General features: G+C 46.3%; 1 protein-coding gene across 1 annotated transcript in view; it reads left to right on the top strand.

The window, feature by feature from the left end:
- The window catches only part of CNNM2 (cyclin and CBS domain divalent metal cation transport mediator 2), a gene marked incomplete at its 5' end in the record, with an annotated part of 116,159 nt that extends 97,560 nt beyond the window's left edge, over positions 1-18,599 (top strand). The window contains 4 exons of the mRNA XM_083865991.1: positions 1,982-2,075; positions 4,507-4,572; positions 8,234-8,418; positions 10,620-18,599. Of these exons, the coding sequence (XP_083722117.1) occupies positions 1,982-2,075; positions 4,507-4,572; positions 8,234-8,418; positions 10,620-10,829 (555 nt within the window). The 3' untranslated portion in view covers positions 10,830-18,599. The remainder of the gene's footprint in view (positions 1-1,981; positions 2,076-4,506; positions 4,573-8,233; positions 8,419-10,619) is intronic.
- Between the last annotated feature and the right edge of the window lie 2,324 nt (positions 18,600-20,923).

Here is a 20,923-nt window from a genome sequence, read left to right on the forward strand (position 1 = left end):
AAAGAGATTTTGCTCTTCTCTGTCCGGCACAACTGCTGATCAGTTTTGGTTGTAAAAGTGCAGAGGTTGTAGCTGAAATTTTAACACAGGGCTTGAAATCTTAACATGGCTTTTAAAATAGGAAAGGTCAGAGTTTAAACACTCTGTGATAAACAGCTATGAGAGCACTTGGATATTAAATTGTGGGATCAACATAGTTCTGATGTTAAAAAAAAATTTTTTTTCTTAGAGTTTGAGGAACCACTGGTAGCTCTTTAACTGCTCTTTCGTACATGCTGAATTGTTACATCTGAAATATTCTGAAGGCAAGATAATCCTCCTGATGTAATGCTGCAAAGATGTAAATGGAGGACATGGAGATACAAAAGAACAATCAGTTCTTTCTGAGCTATTTTGCAATCAATAAATATTTAGCAAACACAACATACCAGGTCTATAATGCATTTGGAAAAGTGAGTGTTGCAGTAAATACATACTACAAAAATGCTAACAAGGTTGGTTCTGCCAGGATCAAGAGGGGCTAAATACTCTGCTTTTGTTATTTAAATAGACTTGGACTCATTCTCTCACACTAGGGGACCAAGAATGCCTTCACAGTAAATGCATGCCAATTAAACAATTAAATGTATAGTCTTCTTGAGTGTAACCAGTCTTTGTCTGGGTGACAAAATTGTACCTTTTGGAAGGCTTATAATGAAGAAATGAGCTACTTTTGTATCATAGACTGAAACTGGTTTTAAAAGGGATTTATATGAAGCTGTTGCTTCAGTTAGATAAACTGACTTGGAATCAGGGCTTGTGCAGGTTGAGTTCATTATCACTTTTTTCTTACCGTGTCCAGTACTGTAAATTTAAAGGCATGATTATGTATTTTAAACGGGGCTTAATGAAATAAACACTTAGAAATAAATTCTACCTTTTTGGCCTCATTTTCACCCAGTTGTGTTCAGATGATGTTCAGTCTTCTTAGTACACCTGGGATGGGCAGTCTGTCTCCCCTTCCCAACCTAGCCAGAGGAGAAGCACTGCAGGTATATTATGTTGTTTAACTGAAATTTCAAATTTTGTGTAGTTCAGCCTGAAAGCTGTCTGAGATCTCCTCTTCTGTCTGCAGTGGTGTGCTGTGAGTCTCAGTGCAGTAAGGATGCAGTGCAGGAATGGATATAAAAAACAGGCCCCACTAAAAAGACAATTATTTTTGGCTACTTGTATACCAGACTGAGTGGGATGTTTTACAGCTGTGTTTGATGTGGTGGGTTCTGTTTTGGTGTCCTGTGTAGGACATAATGTTACACATTTGGTTGAGCCCTCATCAGAAACAGGTGTACTTGAGTAGTAGTGTAATTTTGTACAGCTTGGGAAGCACTAAGGGTCTTTTGTAGGCAAGACTCTGCAAAAGAGCAGGATCTAGATGCTGGGATCTGTAAATCTGCTAGAAATCAAGAAGACCAAAGTATCCTCAAGGCTGCTCCTTTAGGAATAAGAGCTTTATTTCTGTGGGAATCTCATCGGTGTAGGCAGCCAGCCTCCTCACACATTATCTCCCATCTCCTTTCCTGTGCTTCTCTTAGAGGGAATTGTGTGTGAATGTGAGCTGTTCCCCAAAATGTCTAGGTGCTTCAAGATCCCAGATGATTGTGCTACTGGAGGAGTATTTTTTTACTTTGCAGAAAAGGAAAACAGCCTGACAACACTTGGAGCAGGGCAATAGTACCAGCCCAAAGCTGTGTGGTGATCCTGGTCCTACTCCTCTGCAGAGACTTATGCTGCCCACAAGGCATCAAAGACCAGGGTAGCTCAGGGCACAAATGCCTGTTGTCCTTCAGGGTCTGTCCCTGTTCAGGCACTGTTACAAACTGCAGGGACCATGACACTGCTTAGGTATGTCAGGCAAAACTATCTTTCAGGCCTCAAGTCTGATCTTGAGCCTTGAGACCCATGGTCCCTTTTAATTGCAGCTCTCTCTCCTTTTCCTTAACAGGGGAAAGTGGAAGTGGAGGCTGGGAAAGAGGGGATGAAGTTTGAAGCTGGTGCTTTTTCCTACTATGGGGTGATGGCCCTCACTGCATCACCAGGTATGTCCTCTTATCTTCTGCTTCTGGGACAGTCTGAGCTCTCCTGCACAGTCCTGCCCAGCTGTGTCTGGGACTGATGGGATTGGCACCTCCTTGCCAGCACAGCGTGCCACAGTGTCCCTGGGGGGACTGGCCAGTGGCGATGCTGGCACTGACTCCAGAACCCAACAGCTGGCAGTGGTTTGCCAGCTCCCAGAGGACGTGAGCGTTGGCTTTAGCGAGGGATGTGGTTGGTACTGGTGGAAAGCTTTGTAGTTTTGCTCGTGGCAGGGTAACAGCGTGAATTAACGGGAATAAATAATTAGTGACAGAGGGACATCTAGTGGTGCGAGGAGCAACTGCCCGGTTAGGTTGGGGATGGTTCTCTTTACCAGTCTTGTGCCTAACGCTGTCTCGAGAGAAAGGATGGAGCAGTGCCAGAAAAACAATTTTTGCTGTCAGCTTATGTGGAAATGTACCTGAGAAATCAGCGAGGGGGAAGAGGTGTGTGAGGGTGAGTGTGAGCCACCTACCAGCACACAAGTGGTAGCCATGCAAACCACCACGTCACTGGCACAGGTCAGGGAATTTTCATATAATCCACCAAGAGCTGGTTCCAATGCTACATTTCAGCATTTGGTGATGTATTTTATTGCCAGCAGAGTCACCACTTAGGTCTTAACCTCAGCTGGAAATGTACAGCCCTGCTGGGTCAGCTGGGGCACTGGAGCTGGTGTTGGCCTTCTGCTGACACAAAGCCACTTTTCAGCTCCAGGGAGAGATGTTTCTCATGCTGAAATTGTGTCCTTTCTCAGCAGGGTTTACATTCCACTTGAGAGGCAGCTTGTTTTAGTTGTACACCCAGGAGTGCTCCCTTTACACATATGTACCTGTGTTTATGTACACTATCAAAAGGTGGTGGAATGGAAATGGTTTTGTGAGTTATGAATGTAACCTTGTTAGACTCTACAATCAGCAGCAGTTCTCTGGACCTCTGTGAGCTCACTTTTACAGGCAAGACTAATTCCTTAATTATGTGCACTTTAATTTGGTCAGTAGCTTATACTTTTTGAGATTTGGGAGATTTTAAAGCAGGCAGAGCACTGGTTGGATTTTATCTCAGTAATAGCAGCCATGTTCATGAGGAATTGTGACTCGTGTACAACTGCATCATACCCTCAGCTTTTGCAATATGGGCCAGGCATGGAGCCAGGGTGGTCAGGCATGGTCACGTCTACCAGGCTTGCACTTGGAAAACACCTGTGGCATCTCTGTTTTACCAGCATTGTTCAGTTTGAATGTTTTCATGTGTTTGTTGGGTTTTGGTTTTGGGTTTGTTTTTTTTTTTTATGTTCCTAACCCTCGTCACAACCTTGCCAGCTGCCCGAAGTCCTATCAGATCAAATGGTCTGAAATCCATCTTTAATTTCACCACGGTGCACTTAAGAATATGCACTATTGTAATGTAATCTCAGCCAATCTTGAATTTACCTTCAACTGGTTGGCTTTGTTCTTATTTTTTTACCTATAGCAACTCCGTCATCTTGTTTGCTTTGCCTCCAGGTTCACAGAATTTGTTTTATGATATCTTGTGGCATCCCGAGATTTCTGTTGAGATGAGTTCATAAAAATGAGTTCATAAAAATAAGTTCCTGTTGCTCTTCCTATCCTGTGTAGATAGGAAAGCTCAGAGAAAGTATAAGTTACTGTGGAGTGAAAGAAAACTCTTCTGTATGTCCTAAATAAACTCCACATGCTTGCTCTCCCTACCTGGAAGATGAAGCCACTAACAGGGGAGTAAAACACTAAAACCAAACAACAGAAAACCAGAATAACGCCACAAACAAAACCACAGAAAATAAATAAACAAACAACAACAAAAAAAACCCCAGCAAAACAAGAAAATAATAAAGCTTTTTTCTTTAACTACAGCTGGGTAGGGATTTGCAGTAATGGTGAGCAGTATGATTCCCAGTAGGGATGAGCTTGGAGAATCACAGCCTTGCTTGATATTTTGCTGGAAACTTGAAGAACTATGAAATGCCTTTTGGTTCTATGTTATTTGACTCCCATAAAGAAGAGCACCCCTGAATGTTTTCTGGCTTGTTTTAATTCTTGCCTTCCAGGCTGGAGTGGGCACCACTGCTCCTTTTGAACTATTTCAAAACATGAGTATACCTTGATGGACTGCTTGGTGCTGGATAATCATTTAAAATAGCAAGTGAAAATTATTCACTTCACTCCAAATTCCTTGGTCTTGTTTTTCAGTTTATTCCTAAATTTGATTGGTTTTTTTTGATTTTGCTTTTGTTTTAACCCTTTGCTTTTTCACAGTTGATTTGCACTTCTGGTTTTAGTTCGTCAGTTTGTCAGCTGGCTCCTTCCCCTGTCGAGTGTGGATAGCTGCCGCCTTTCTGGTCGTGATCTCATCCTTTTTCTCTCCCTCTTCTAGTTCCCTTGTCCCTGTCTCGTACCTTTGTTGTCAGCAGAACAGAGTTGTTAGCAGCAGGTTCTCCAGGTAAATCTGCATGCTTCTATTTTCACCATTCTTGTGACTGCCCTGATGCCATAAAAAGTCAGCTGCAGTCTGTATTTGTCTGACCCCTTTGCTCGTTAGGGAGAAGTCCAGCACAGAGTTGTGCCTCACAGGTAAGTATCCTGAACTTCTGTTTATGGTAACTGGTCAGTCATCAAAATGGGAAGAACTAAAAACATGTTTAAGAAAATATATTTGGTAATGTGTGCTTGTTCTTTTTTCTCATATGGATGCTGGTGGAAAATTAGGAGGGGAGATTTTTTAGAAGAATGTATTCTCTCCCAAGCTGAGGCATACAAGGTTCTGAAGAAAATGCGTTTGGCAGCAGAGAATGTCTGCTGCTAAACTGCCATAAAAGGCAAACTTATTTAATGAAAGTATTTTATATTCTCATATGGGTAAATTCTATGGTTTGTATATAGTCTGGCCATTTCAATTCCTGGAAAGCTTTGAGCTTTCTCTCAGTGAGGTTAATGCCAGGGACTGGCACAGTGATCTGCTGAGTGGATGGATTTGCAATGGAATGTGCAAGAAGGTTGTGGGAGGATTTTCTGGTTCCTGTTGTGCTTAAGAACCTTTCCTTGCTCTATCACCAAGTTGACTAGCACAGAAATTCCTTTGGAGAGCAGAGACCAAGAAGGGAACAAACTGGACCAAAAAGAGCTCTGAGATGTGGTTGAGAGATTGTAAATTGAGAAGCATCAAGAACTGAGCTTTGCAGACACTGCATACATGGAGTGGTTGGGAAAAATGGAAAACATCAAGAAAGTCTGTAGGAAGAGCAGAATCCTAAAATAGTTTGGGCCACAGTGAGCATATGTCTTCCTTTTGAAGCTTTTTCCAGTTTTTTTCAGTCTTTCCCCAGAGCTAAAAGCAAACAAGATAATGATATGCATATTTAAGTGAAACATATCTTAAACATTAATACATATCATGCATTTTATACATTTTCACCATCTGCTTCCTGTATTTCACCCTCTTTCTTTAACTTTAGAAACTTTATTTCATCGTTGGTCCCTAAATTATCTTCATGCACATTCTGAATAAACTACAGGTTGTTGCCTTGCAGGGGATTTTTTTCCTCCCCGTTAAAGTTTCCTGCTGCTAAACACTAAAGAAGGGGGAGAAATTTAATCTTTCTTTAATTGAGGTACCTGATGGCTCTCCTTTAAGCTTGGCAACTTTCGTTATCTTTCTTGGCTTGATTCTTTTGTTTTGCCAGGTCTTCTTTTTTTACTTTTATTTTTCCTTTCCCATTCTACAAATAAAAATACACTTTGCACAGGTTGTTTCCAGTATAAATGCCAAGCATACTTTCATAGATTTTCCCCCAGTTAAATAAAAAAAATTTACAAAAAATAAACAAGGAGAAATAATAGTGGGAAGAATCTTCTTTGAAAGGAACTGATAGTCTAAGCCTGGTCACTGTGGCAATGTGGTACCAGTTTTGATGAAACTCAGACTTTTTGTGGGATGCTTATGAAAATAATCCTGTTGTTTAAACACAAATTCATAATACAGTTGTACTGATGTCCATCTTGTGGCTTGTGCTCTTTTTCCCCTCTATAGAAAGATGAGTGTGGGAAAACCTGGGTAGAGAAGTTCTAACGTGGACCTGCCTGGTGTTTGTCATCTGTTCTTTCTGTACCCTTTCCTCTTCATTATCTTCTCTTCTCCTTCCCTGATCTGAACGCAATCCAGAAATCACGTTGTTTCCCTCACATTTTTAGAAATCATACTTTTTTGTTCTGTCCTTTTGTCTCACCTCTCCCTTTTTTCCTTATGTTTTGCCATGTTGCTCTATATCCTTTGTTTTTTATAAGTAATGTACTAATCTAAGTAATGTATCAAGATCCCTGGTGGAAAAAAAGGCAGATGCAAGTCACACTAGTGTGAAGTTGTTCCAGATGGAAGGCTTTATCCCAAGCAGCAGTGATGCTATTCTTGTCACACAGAGCCATATTTTGTATATACAGGTGGGAAAGAGGACAAATTCATCCAGCCTTCACAGTTCATTCTTCTCCAGTGGGAATTTCAGCATCAAGCCCTGTTTGCAGGTAGAGTTTTGGCTCCTGGCAACAGTTATTGGAGCCTGCTGTGACTTTCAGGTTGGGAAGGTGGCACAGAGTAAAAACCTTGCAAGGCTCTGAGTGCTTCCCCCTAAGCCTGTACTTGGTGTTGCCATAGGGACCTGCACTAATTCTATAGTCCAGAAATGGTGGGGAAATTATCAAGTTGTCAGAACCTATGTTTTTTTGTTCCCTTTTTTAAAATTGCAAGAAAGACAGCATCAGAAGGATTTTAAATGGGGAATAAGAATCAGGGCAATTCTTCATTCTAAAGTGTTAGGTTTAGGATAGGCTGGATTCAGAGATGTGGAACAGGCTGTGTCATTTGCACAAGGAGATACTATATTTTTAGTCATTAAGTGGCAGAGGTAGGATTAAATTGAAGGAAAGTTTTGGGGGTTTTTTTAAGAAATAAAATTGTATATAGAAGAGTCTTCAAAAAAGAATTTGAAAAGTTTGTAAAGATATTTTTGTTGATTTGCTCAAAGAGACTTTGTATCTTAAGATTTATGAAAATGATCTTTCAGCTTGAGGATGGGGATCATGTGGCGAGTAGTGCAGTTTACATCAAGTCTCAGTTTGGGCTGGCTGAATGAGTTTAAAGTGCATTAAGATCCAAAAATTCTCTGGTCCTAAAGATAGTTGTTTGATCAGTATGTACTCTGTGTGTGCCTAGGGAGCAGCTCTTCTGCAGGAGGGCTTGGAATCTCTCCTAGGATGTATTTCTGCCCTCCTGTCTTCTGGGTCACTGTGTGGGTGGAAGCCACAGATGCAGAATGTCTGTGGTGTCCCAAAAGCACGTTTGGTTTGGATAGACTGTGTCCAGTCACACTCACAGGAGACAGCTGTGAGGTCTTCAAGTGAAACCCTGCAGGATTTAAAGGCCAGTGGTGGAAAATGATGTCTGTAGTGTTGTCCTTTCCTGGACACAGATTTTTCTCTGTAGTGTGGACTATTTTGCCTGTGTCACTGGCTGGCACGTACTACATGGAGTTTGCTTTTCTTCATTGGGGTTTTGCCACTTCAAACACTGAGAGGAAATGTTGAAGTAATTGTCATGTGCACTGCATTCTGGTCCTCTGAGGACTCTGTTACTCCTACTGAAAATGTCTGCTCTAGCTCAGGGAAAAAGGCATATGTAGATGCCAAATGACATAAAAGGGGGGTAAGATTCTGCTGGAACTGACTGTGGATGAAAGTAACAGTGATTAAGAAAAAAATCTATATTAAGCATGATCTATCAAGAGCTCCTATAATTGAGCCTTGGGGAGTTACTGTTCTGTGATAGTTTCTGCTCATCAGCTGAAGCACTGTGTTCTCAGGACATATCTGTTGCAGCATAAACAAGTACAGGTTTGTTTAGGTCATACTCAGTGATGCTGGCTACCAGCTCTGGACTGAAAATGTACCATTTTTCAGGATAATTTGGTTGTTTAGCCACATATCTACTGATGAGTGGCTTAAACATTTGCAGTTAATTTGTGCTACATCACAAGTTATGTCCCTTTGAAACTGGTGACTTTAGAAGTTTTCTACTTGATTTAAGAAATGTCTTGCTCTTGCCTGTTCCTTAGCTGAAAACAAGTCTCCGCCCCGGCCCTGCGGCTTGAATCACTCAGACTCTTTAAACCGGAGCGATCGCATCGACGCAGTGACCCCAACGTTAGGGAGCAGCAACAACCAGCTGAACGCCTCCTTCCTCCAAGTGTATGTTCCAGACTACTCAGTGAAAGCCCTCACAGACATTCAGTTTGTCAAGGTAGGAAAAAAGCTAGAAAGATCCACTGGAAAGTCGGGCTTGGCTGGTAGGATGGAGAGCCTGGGGAAGGGAATTCCCTCTAAATTCCTCTGTGAGTAAATAGCATTATGAAAGCAGCTGTTTAAAAGTTACTTTAAACTATTTTTTTTCCACAATATCTGCTGTCCACTGATTTGTCTTCACTGCTCTTCTCATTTGGACTTGTAAGTAGGTTGGTCGCGTAACTTTCTGGATTTCAGGTCCTTGCAGGAAATATTATAGAAAATAACCTCTCTGCTTTTAGTCAAACCTGTCCTCGTGGAGCTTTTGGACCCATCTGAAATGGAGACCCTTCATTATCAGGCGCTGTCTTTTTCTAAAGGAGACATATACTGTTGGTTGCAGTTTTTATTCACTTCTGATTTTGGTTTCAGTTTGGGGTTCTTGATCTTACTTTCCGACTTGCCATCCTCCTTCTGGTTGGAGAAGTCTTGGATATTTCTCTTTATCTTAACTTCACATGTATTAGGCTCATGTCTCATACTACCAGTGAGTTGCTGCATGAAATACACTCTGTCCCCCAGCATGGTGCATCCCACGCTGAAATGTGTGCGAGTCCTGTGGGAGAGGAAATCTAGCTGAGCTGAGGAACAGCTAATGGTAGCAGCAATTCCAGCCCAGCTGGAAGTGCAGGGAAGCTGATGTCCCATGACCAGAAGTTGACATTGATGCTTTTCTTAAATTAAGTGCATGTTCACAGTTTGTATGCAGCTCAAGTGATTTGTGAACTTAACTTCTCTTAGTTAATTCAATGTTAAGAATGTGGAATAGGGCAGACATACTAGAATGCTAAACTGAGTATTCTATAGCCAAATTTTAAAAGGAGAGTAAAGTCTTGCTGTCAAAACTTTTGAGATGCAAGCATACTGGTCAATGGTTCAGTCCTTCAAAGATTACAGCAGTAGATGTTTATCACTGGGCAAGTGATTCTCACTACAGATTTCAATGGCTAATCTGCTGTACAGAGCAGCTGCTCACCCTGTGCTGGTTTATGTGGAGTCTTTCCAAATCTCACTGTGTTCATACTGAGGCTAATGAATGTTAAACTGTCCTGGTATCTCTGCAGTCAGACTTGCACACCTCTTGCATCACTCTGCTTTATGCATAGGTCAGAGTACTCAACCTCAGTGTTTTCACTGTACCACATGGTCATTCATTCAATTAATACCTTGTAAAATCGGGGTTGTGACCTGTTCATGCATGTTGAATTTTGGTTTTGGGGTTGTGACTTGGTCCATCCGACTGTCCATTTCCAGTCCCTCTCTTGTTTTGCTACTGAAGTTTATGGTTTCCTAAAAGTCATTTCATCTCTTCCACCTTCCTGCCTGCCAAGTTCACCCACTGCTGTAGGCTCATGGGGCTGCCAGTGCACATGTATCCTGCTGCCTGTCCTGGCTGAGAAGGTTGGCCTGGAGGAGTTCACAGGGCTGATCGCTTGTGCCTCCAGGAGGAATTCTGCCCTCCACCACCACGTGCAGATGTACAGGGGCTATGGGCTTCCCTGTCCCTGGGGCATCGTGGGCAGTGGCACTCTGTGCTCTAGGCCAGCTCCTGCCATCACTGTTCTGCTGAGTGCAGACAGCTCTTGCAGAGACCAGTGGAAAACTTCATGGGTTGCTAATTTGGATTCATCTCTATGAGCATCCTAGTGTTTTCTAGAATCAAATGTCCTTATGTATAAGGCTGTAGCTCCTGCTGTGTTTGCTGGCCTAGACAAGAGCAGGAATGCTTGTACTCTATACTTGGACTATAGAGCTGGCTTGGCTCTATAGGGACACTTAGAGCCTCACCAGGAGCTCACTGAAGTTGGGAGAAAAACTTCACTGATCTCTGGTTCTGGTCCTAAAGGTGTGTGTGCATGGTTAGAGGGAAATGGAGGTCTGATTTAAAAATCTCTGCATAGGAGTAAATCCCTGCCTTTGAACAGCATGGTGATTGCACAGCACTGTTCTTCCACCCTCCCTGGAAATGTCACCATGCTGTGGGTGTTGAGCTGGGATGCTCTAGGCTTGCAAAGTGCAGGGATGTTTTATGGAAACAGGTAAAGAGGGGTTGAAGTGTGGTCATCTGGAAAGGGAGGAAACTTTATTTTCTCAGTGTGCTCCACAGGAGACATAAAGTGTGACTGACTTTTTTTTGTTTATTCCCTGTTCTTGGAGCAGATCTCAAGACAGCAGTACCAAAATGCCCTGATGGCATCCCGGATGGACAAAACACCTCAGTCCTCGGACAGTGAAAACACTAAAATCGAACTGACTCTTACGGAGCTGCATGATGGTTTGCCAGACGAGACAGCAAACCTGCTGAATGAACAGAACTGTGTGACTCACAACAAGCCCAACCACAGTATGCACAGTGAAGGAGCCATCTAGGAGCTGACTCCCCACAACCCACCCATCCCATCTCCTCAGCAGGACCAGCCCTCGCTCCTTCCTGGCTCCTCCCCGAGTGTGAACACCGTTAGTGCGTGCTTGCAACACTGCTGCATCCAGTGTTCTGAGACCAAAGACTTTTGCATCCGTTCTGGGAGCAGAAGAGGAAGAAACAGGAAGAAAGGAGCAAAGAGCAAGAGAGACTAAAGACCCAAACGTAATTTGGGAATGGTGAGCCACCCTTGAGAACGATGAAAATTCTTCTTGCAAAGTAGAATTATGTTTATTTTTTATCTGTACTTTTGATCCTTGTTGGGTTTTTTCTCCTCAAACACATATGGGGAAGTTTAAAAGCTCCTCCATTATTTTTTCAAGAGAGATCATGTTTTTAAAAAGTATTTTGCAGAGTTTTAAATTGTTTCTGTCCCTCATGAACCTCAAATGGGCTCTGTCATGGTTTTTGTGAATTGGCTCCAATGTCCTTAGGCCTCTTCTCACCCCTCTGTGGTCCTTTTTGTTGCCCTGTTGAAAAAGTTAGTAACTGGTACTTGTATGTTGTTTGTGTCCTAAGAATGAGCAAGCTTCAAGGAACCTCTGGTTTCAGCCACCTGGAGGACCAAGAGATGAGGATTATTACAGTCTTGCAGTTAATTTTCAGGGAAGGAGTGGTTACTCTGGTATTTAATAATGTTTCAAATTTCAGAAGGTTTCTTTGTTAAACAGGCAAAAGCATTGTTACACTTACAGTTTTGTAACCTCTAAAACCTTTGTGTATGTTGAAGATGATACTGGGGGGAAGGAATTAATTAGCAAAACTGCAGTCTTGTGAAATGAAAGCCAGGTGTGAAATTCCATAGTGAAGTAACTGGGTGATTTTTCATTGATGTTCCTGACAATTGCACGCTGAAGGAATGTGTGCACCCTGAGACGCCAAGTCTTTAAACACTCCGGTGCTGTGGTGGTCTGTGCACCATTACCTTGGCCAGAACAGATGGTGCAGCCTTTGCTGAGGATCAGAACATCAGTCCCTGTCCCCCCTGTAATCTCTGATATTAACACAGAAGATGCTGCTACAATTACACCCAAAGTACATGCTCCAGGTGACAGAAAACCTCTGCCAGTGCAAGGATGGGCACTGCTGAGGAGCCAGAACCATCCTCTCCTCTCTAAGAGCTGACAGAACTTTCCAGACGCGAGTGTATTGCACTTCAGGGATTCAGAGAAGTTAATTTCCAGGCTGTTCCAAACCACATTCATTCCTTTGAGTGTATTTAGTGCATTTCCTTCTCTCTTGCCTTTTTTAACAGTCATTGTAGGGATTACCAAGGTAGCAGAACAGAGAGCCTCCCACCCAGCTGCCACCAGTGCAGGGCAACACCTGCCTTGAAACCAACTCCTCCACCCCAAAAACCTGGATGCAGACTGGGTGCCAGCAAGAGGCACCCTATGGCAGTTGTGCATCACCCATTTCCACAGATGGAGTCTTAAGTCCTCAAATGAATAAAAAAAGAAAGTTGTCCCCCCGAGTCCTCTCCCCTTCCAATGCTGTCTCAAACAAAATGTGAACATTGCCCTCAGTATCTGGATTGATAAATCAGGATTTGAGGTTTCTCTGTTTAAAGACCCTGCTATGGCCCCTGGCTATGTAGCATTTCCCTTTCTTTACACTTGGATAATCTCTTTGGGGACACCCAAAGAAGCCCCCAGCCTCAAATGCAACTGCCAGAGCTCTCTGTGCCTGCAGGCCTGCCCCACCTCTCCTGCTCGCGGACTGTAGAAGGCACTCGCTGCAAGTTCCCGTGGTCTGTCTGTGTGAATGGTGGCTGGAAAGGTGCAATATTCCATTGCAGGATCTCCTGTGGGAATTGGAGTGTGTGGTGTCAGAGCCAATTGGGTTTGCCTGTCTCCCTCCTTCTCCTCCTCCTCCTCTCTCTCCCAGCTTCAGAAAACAGCCCTAATTTTTGCTGTCCACCCTGCTGGGAGCCACCCATGAGGATGAAGTCCCTGCAAGGGGCAGAGAAATTGCACAGTATCCAACTTGTGCACCCAGTGAGGAGGAAGCAGGCCCTCCAAGGCCTTGCTCTTACATGTAGCTTTTTGACTTTTTCCCATCTAAAAGTGTTTCCTCAGCCTCCATCCCACTCTGATGTGCACCAGCCCAGCACCGCTGAGAGCACACGGCAGCATGGGCTGGCCTAAGCCTTGCGCCTTCCCAGAGAGCTGCCAATATTGCACCTTTCTCACAGAGCAAAATGTCCAGATGTTACAGCGTTTATCCTCAGCGAGGGACTCGTCTCGCCAGTTTTTATCTAGTGTTGCTGAATGTAAAAGTTTGTTGGAAGCGTTTGACATGGTGGTGAACTTGAGATGCAGTATCCGTTTTGTCAAACCTGCCAAAGGAGGGAAGGCTCAAGTCAAGGCAGCTCTCTCCAGGATGAGTTTGCTCGCTGGATCTGACTTCTGCTTCTTATGGCAGGTTAAGGATTTGTTTCAATGTCTGTTTTCCTTTAAAAAAAAGAAAAAACAGAAAAAAAGAAAAAAAAGCGCCAATTTTTCCAACCAAAGCCATGTGATCCCAAAGCAAATACCTCCTGCTTCTGCCCATGCTGCACTGTTCCAAAATTTGCAGGCAATTTTTTGCATGCATGTTTTTCATCATTTGTACAGATCAAATAATGGAAAGTGAAGTAATTTCACTTAATTTCCATAAAAATAGTTGATTATAGGTGTGTTTCATACAGAAATACATACCTGACCCAGAAGGGGTTAGGAGCTGCTACTACTAATTAGCTTGAAGAACAAAGCATGGTCCTCTCCCTGGAGGGGAAAAAATCCAGTCTCCCTGTTCTCAGGGTATTTACAGTTTTACTGTTTAACAAATGCGAGGGGTTCCCAGCCCTCCTGGTGGGAACCATCACAGCAGAGGAGCCCCGTGCCCAGCTCAGGATCCCTCTGAGCCTCGGGATGGCGTTTGCTGATGCCAGGGCTTGGCTCTCCTGGCTGCAGTGGGAATGCCACGGCATCTGATCCGTGCCCTTGCAGGGCTGTCCTGCCTGAGCAGATCTGCCCCCTCTGCCTTGCATGGCACTTGGATGCCATTCTGCAGGGCCATGAGGACACAGGGGCGGTCACCGCAGCACAGGGCACCGGCTGGTGGCTTTGGGAATCGTTGGACTTGACCTCAGACCTTGGCCAGGCTTTGACTTATAGAAAGGATACTGCATCTTCCTATGTCAACTCCTGCTGCCGCCTTTGTTCCCCTCACCCGTCTGCCTCTGGGTGCAGGCAGCAGGGTGGATGATGGCCTGTTGGCCGGGGGAGGCTGGGGAGGCATCTAGCCATGGTTTCTACTGTCAATACAATTTTGCACAAGAGTTCTTTGAAGTGAGGTTTTCAACACTAATATCTTAAATGCACAACTGTGAATTATATCTTTTACACTCCTGTTGGTTGAATTTCCTTTAAACGAAATGAACCTGAATCTGTTGTAACTATGATTTATTTTTTTAAATTCTGTGTATTGCCAAATCTTTGTAAAGAGTGAAGGAATGTTCTTGCTTTCCAGTGAGAATCTTTCTCCAAATGAGACTGACTCTGGTGATGTGGAGATCATATGAAGCACATTAGTTCTGAGAGGAGAGGGGGGCTTAGCAAACCAGCCTCAGCCACTCTGTGCCACAAGCTCAGACCCTCCAGAGTTTACAAAGTGCTTGTTGTTTTGTTCCCAGCTTGTCTACTCCCTGAAATCCTGTTGCAGCTGGAGACTGCTGCCCTGGAGGAGCTCTGGATGGGTTATTCCACAGTGGGATGAGGAATGCTGGCAGGGTGTCTGGGCTGGCTGGTGGGCAGGGGCTCCAAGGCTGGTGTGGCAGGAGAAGGTGCTTCCCTCATCCAGATGAACCAGGAGGGGAAGCTCCACAGGGCAGATCCTTCTGCTCACCACTTCTGCTCCAAACATGTGTCATGTATAGTTTCCTCTCACATTCTTTTTGCTCCGTAAGCTCCTGCTCCAGACTGAGCAGGAATAGGATGATGCTGAGACCTGTGCGAGGGCAGCAGGAGCTGGCTGCTGAAGGTGTGCAGTTCTTGGGCCTGTTGGAAGAAAGGTTAGCCACTCATTCACACTGTGCTCACTTTTCTGTTCTCTCTTCTCCTGGATGCTATTCCCTTTTCCTCCTCACTGGGGGCTTTTTTGTTTGTTTTTCTTCTTTTCTTTAAGTGCCTTTTTGTGTGGGTGAAGCTGGCATGAGTAGGAGTCTCAGGATATGGCCCTCTGCACTCAGACCTGGAGAAAGCTCAGGGGTAGCAGAGCAAGTCGCCCCTATGGCCCACACACATCACCCGTTGCTGCTACTCTGCCTTCAGGGCCCATCTTGGATGAGGATGAGATTTGGCATTGGTGGTGTCAGGCTCTGGTTCAAATCAGCCCAAAGAAAACCAAAGAGGCAGCTTTGTGTGAGGGGCTGCTTGGGCAGCAGTGGTGCTTCCTGTGATCTCTGCAGAGCTCAGCCAAGGGGTGTGTGGGTGCTGATGGCAAGGAGCAGCCCATTTCTCCTCATGAGCATCCTGCATAAGTATCCTCCATGATGGAGAGCACAACCGCGTTCTCCAGGACCTCTTGGAACATGCATTTTCCTTGAGCAGAATTACATTCTCTATAGAAATCATTCCCACATGAACGATGTACCATATTTTATACAATATCTAATACACACATCTGCAGTTTTAAATCTAGTACCTGTGTTCCAGTTGTCAAGTTATCCAGTGTCTGGATTACCAGTAGAAAACTGGGGGTGGGGAAGGATGCTGCAGAGTATCTCTTGTGATGCTGACTTGAAGGCTTCATCCCAAAGTTGCCCACCCAGCACTGAGGGGTCTGTGTGTCCACACTGCCCTGTCCCAAGGAAAGAACCCTGGCTGTGGTGTGGTACAGCTGCCCATCCCACCATCTGGCTCTACACTGGGGCTCTACATAGACCCAAAGAAGTACCTGTTCCCTGGATACTGAGGGTTGGTTTGGCCCAGTGGTGAAATGATGACCTTAACCAACACAATGGGGCATCTTCCCATGGTATGGATGGGAGAACAACCTTCATCTGACTTAGCCAGCAGGGAGAAGAAGCTCTGCACCACAGGCTGGGCTGGGCAGAGCAGCTGCCCTCACCCCTGCACTGCTGTTACACTTGGTCAGTCAGCTGCAGGTCTCTTGTTGGTGCGATGTCTGTGGTGATTCTGGCCTCCCTCCAATGTGTGGGCAGCACAGGGGACCTGGACATCCATGGCCTCCTGCAGAACCCCCTCAACAATCCTGCTTGCTATCTTGCTCTTGTCTTGGAGCCTGGCTTCATGCTGGGTTGTGTTCCTCTGGGCCAGTCTCAGGGATGCATCCAGATGAGGAGATGGTATTACTGTGGGTCCAAGGCAGTACAGCTGAGCTTTTCCATCTGATGTGTGCATGTTTTCCTGAGCTTCAGGGATGGGAAGGGATTGCTGGAAAGCTGCCTCCAGCCAGTGGCATGGTACAGGTGGCAGATGAAGTTGTGTTGTAGATTGGTAGCACTGAATTCAGTCAAAGTGATGTTTTCTTCTTACTGTCCTGAGGTCAGACTCCATACCAGTTCTTCACATTAGAAATATGGTACTCAAAGCTGCTGGTCTTCTGTCTCCAGCTGGAAAACATAATTTTCCTCTCAGGTTTTGCCTCTGGGCTCTGTTTTCCTCTGAGCAGGGCTGATCACTGGGATCCTGCAGTCAATGGTGCCCTGGCTGCTCTTGCTCCTTCAGTGCAGATTTCTGGCAAAGGAAATGCTTGGTGTTTGATCCTCCCCCAGAAGCAGAGGTTTGGCTGGACTCAGCAGAAGTGGGCTGTCATGGAACTGGGCTAGAGGTTTGTCAGCTGTAGTGAGCCTGAAACATGCAAAGGCTGCAGGTGGCTCCAGTGCTCCAGGGATGGACTTGGTTTCTTTGTTGTCTTCTCCTTCAGAAAGCAGCGTGGCAGTTGGTTGGCAGCAGGACTTGTTGGGGAGGAAGGGCTTGTCCCAGCATTTGGTGCTTGGTGTAGCAGTCCAGCATCGCTTCTCAACTGTTTGCTGATCACAGAGCTTTATAATAGGAGGTAGTGTTTTATCCTCTGGGCATCACTGTTAAACCAAATCCTTCCAAATACAAGTGAAAAACTAGTTGGTGTGAGATGCCTTTAGTTGGAAGTGCCAATATGAAATGCATGTCCCAAAGATCACTGTGGGAGAGCGAAGGGTTCCTGATGAGCTCCTCTTCTCAGAAGTGACAGACTGGCCAGGCCTAGATCAGCTCCAGTGTCATTCCTGCTTTAAAATCTCAGGTCCAGCGGGCTGGACTGGCTTGGCTGGCAGGTTTTCACCCAGGATACGTGCTCTGTCCGTCTGCATTGTGCTGGCCTGGATTCAGCAGTGTGGCTTCTGTGACAGCTGTTTCACATTGGCCACAGCTGCTCCCCTGCTCCACTCTCTGGGCTTCAGGTGAGTGTTTAGGAAAGCAAGAAGGAGGGGCAGCAGTCAGGAACAGGCCATGCTGCAGCCATTCTGTCTTCATTTCTCACACTGAGGGTAGGAGATGCTGCTCAAGGGACTCTGCCTTTCTCGGAGATGGAATTTGGAGAGTGCAAACCCACCAGGACCTCAGCAGCAGTGCTATGGTCCCATTTGATCCATGTTCTCCTGAGCACAAGGGTGGCTTACCAGCAGTTCAGGGTCAGGCTCTGCTGAGAGACCTCAGAGCTCTTGGCATGTTTTTTTCCAGCAGAGACAGCCTTGACACCTGAATCACTGGGCAGGTGCCTGGATGCCAAACACAGTGAATCTGAAACCCCAAATACTTGAGATGTGTTCCTGGAAGCCATGAGCAGCTGGTGTTCAGCAGCCAGAGGTCTCGCACCAAACCTTTCTCCTTCCTGGCTGCCCCAAGCCTGTCCTGGTTGCTGCTGGTTCGGCCTCGGTCCCCCCATTCCAGAACATGGTGGCTCTCCCTTTGCAGTGCATTTCCATGGCTGTCTGATCCCACTCCAGCCAGCTCTTCCCTGTGTCTTATTTGCCATCATATGTGGTCTTTGCGCATTGTATCATATTGTACATGACTTCGGGTTTCCAGAGTTGTAGTATTCTAACTACAGTATTTCCGTGTGTGTACATAAACCTGAATAAGCACAACTGAAATCCTGAATGAAGTGTATACGTTTCATATACTGATTGTCATACAAATTAATTTTATAATTATTCCAATTTTGTTGTAGATTTCCAATCTTTCCTATTTATTTTGTACCAGATTTATTTGTATATTTTGTGATTTTGTTTTAAAGCATTTTGTTTATTTCTATTCTTTTTAGATAAATGATGATTTTTTTTTTCTGTTGAACATTCCAGTTTATGCATTTTTCCCTCCTCTATGCTCCCCCCTCATTTCCAAGGGACAGATTTTGGCATGTGGGTGGTGGGGCTGATGTCTGTGATCCTGTACCCAGATCTCTGCTACTGGCACATTTAACAGTCTTTAATCTCCACTTCAGCTGCCAAGAGCCACAGAGAGGCCGGATCTTGTTCCTCTAGAGGCAGGTGTTGCTCTTCACTTTGGTGGGTCTGGGCCTGTAAGTCCTCAAGCTGGGGAGGGCTGTGCTGGTGGCTTTGCTGATCAGAGGCTGGCTGGGAAGCTGGTGGCAATGGCAAGCAGATGACTTTTTGAAGTTCCCTCAAGGCTGAGGGTCTTTTTCTTTCAGTAATAAAAACCCCTTACTTACAACCTGCTCTCCATAGGTCATGTTTGTGTATGGGTGCAGATGCGCTCTGTCTGTAGTGTGTTCTGCCCGGCGGGGCTGCCTGGGGCTCTCCGGTGCGCGGAGTGGCGGGATCATGGTGGCTCCGTGGGACGGGAGAAGTTGGAGGGAGTCAGTCCATCCCCCTGCACTGGGGTGCTGCTGCCTGCTCCTCTCATGTTGTGGTTTCAACAGTGGAGGAGCTGTGTGGAGCCTGCAGCAACAGAGACATTTCTGAGCAGGAGAGCGAGCCTGTGCTTAGGCTCTTGCCCACCATCACTTCCAGCTCACGCTGGTGGAGAAGAGCCCTTTCCTGTGTGTGAGATACAGCCCTGCCATGTGCCCATATTGTGCTTCTGCCATCCCTCAGACCCTCTCCTCCTCACAGCTGTTCCACCCAGCTGCTTTCCTTGCACCCAGCTTTTGTCATGCTCAGCTCTTGAGCTGCCAAACCCTGGGTTAGCAAGATGGGCAGCAGATGCTAAAACCTTGTGAGGATTTTTGCTGCACCCAGTGCAGCCTCTGTCACGGCTTCCGTGCTGTAGGATGGCCCCATTCCTCTGGACCTCGCTCCCCCATGATGTATCAGCAGGACAGAGAGAGGCAGGTCCTGGAGGACTCCTGCTCCTCTGTGTGTGCCCATCCCTGGCAGCCGGTGGAAGGTGGGATGCTTACAAGCACGACGTAAGTAGAATTAATGTGGAGGCCAACTTTGGGGCTGGCTCTGGTGGTAATGAGCAGCGGGAAGGAGGAGCAGGGTAGAGAGAGGCCAGGACTTCTGGAAGGGAGGGTGTAAGAGGCCAGATCCCTTCAGGGAGGTGAGATGTGTTCTGGCTGGTAGGTCCAGGCCACTGCGGCAGCAGGGCGGGAGCAGCGCCCAAAGCTGTACCCAGGGCTCTGTGTCCTCAAGGCTCCAGCACCACCTCCTGCCATGGCCAAGCTTCACAGCCTAGTGGCCCACAGGCCTGGTGTCCTGGAGGGAAAGCACCCTTGTGCAGGGCCAGGGTGGACCAGTAGCTCTGCAGTCACAGAATTTCTTTATCCAAGTTTGCCGTGCTGGGGCTTCAGGCTGGAGGTTGGAATGGCTGCTGCTCAGGGACTGGCACAGGGCTTTGCACCCTCCAGCACGGTCAGGCATATCCTGATGCGGAGCTGCAGCTGGACCTTGCTCTGCTGAGTGTGGAGGTGGCATAAAGAGGAGCTGAGAGCAGCTCTGATGGCTGTGACCTGGTCAGAAGTGCAGTGCCCAGCACAGTATCTGCAGGCTGGTGGCTAAGGGCAGGGAGCCTCAGGTTCCTGTCTGTGGTAGGGTTTGTGCAGCCCCTGTGAGCCCCCTCTGGCTCTACAGAGCAGGGGAGATAGATGTGAGGTGGTGGGGGAAGTGGGAGAAACCAGAAATCAGGTCAGTGAGAGCTTGGGGCAGGGGATGAGGCCTGTTCCCCCCATGCTTGCCTTGCTTCCACCAGGCTTTTGCTGCAGGAGAGAATACTGCTGGTGGGCAAAAGCAGAGCATGTCTGTCCCTGGATTGGGGGACAGGCTGTAGAGAGAGCAGCAGGAACTTTCCTTGAGGCTCTGCAGTGACTGGAGACACAGGTACTGCCAGGCCATCAGCTTCTGGGAAGCAGCAGCTGGTGCAGATCAGCCATGGGCAGCTGCCTGAGGAAGGGGGGGGTGGGCTGGAAACTTGGGCTGTGACCATGTCCCCAGTGCCAGCCAGGGCAAGAAGCTTCACCCTGGCTCTTGGTCTGTGGTTGCCACAACTTCATGGTAGAGCCAGCACAGGATGCCTTGGATGGTACAAGGCCAAGCAGTGCCTGTGTGTCTCAGGCTTTGCCCAACATTTTCCCACCGTGAAGCGAGGGTCAAATACTTTCCATTGCTCCAGCCTTGAAGACTCTTCTCCCCATTGCAGTCAGAAATAGCCCTGGGCTGGGAGTGAGCTATTTGTGGTGACTGATTGGGAAGGAGGAATGCATGGAGCTCCCCAGATCTCCCTTTCTGCAGCCACATGCCTCCCCCAGCTGCTGAGCTAAAGCTTAAAAAATTCAAGTAGCTATACTTGGAGAAATGAAGTTTAAACATAGCAGAGTCCAGCATGGCCTTTGGTGAAAGGGCTCGGGAACAGCTCCTTGGACCTTCCTGCAGCCAGCCTCACTGTGGGTACATGTTAGCTCCTCTCCAGACCCCAAAACTGAGGTGTCAGGGACTCAGTGCTCTGGAGTTTTCAGTAATCCCTTGTGTCAGGTGTTGAGTGTTGGCCACCAGCTGTTGCCATTTAGTATTGCTTTTCTGTACTTTGGCCCTGGTACT

This window comes from Zosterops lateralis (genome assembly GCF_965231275.1).
Source record: "Zosterops lateralis genome assembly, chromosome: 8".
Classification (NCBI taxonomy): Eukaryota; Metazoa; Chordata; class Aves; order Passeriformes; family Zosteropidae; genus Zosterops; species Zosterops lateralis.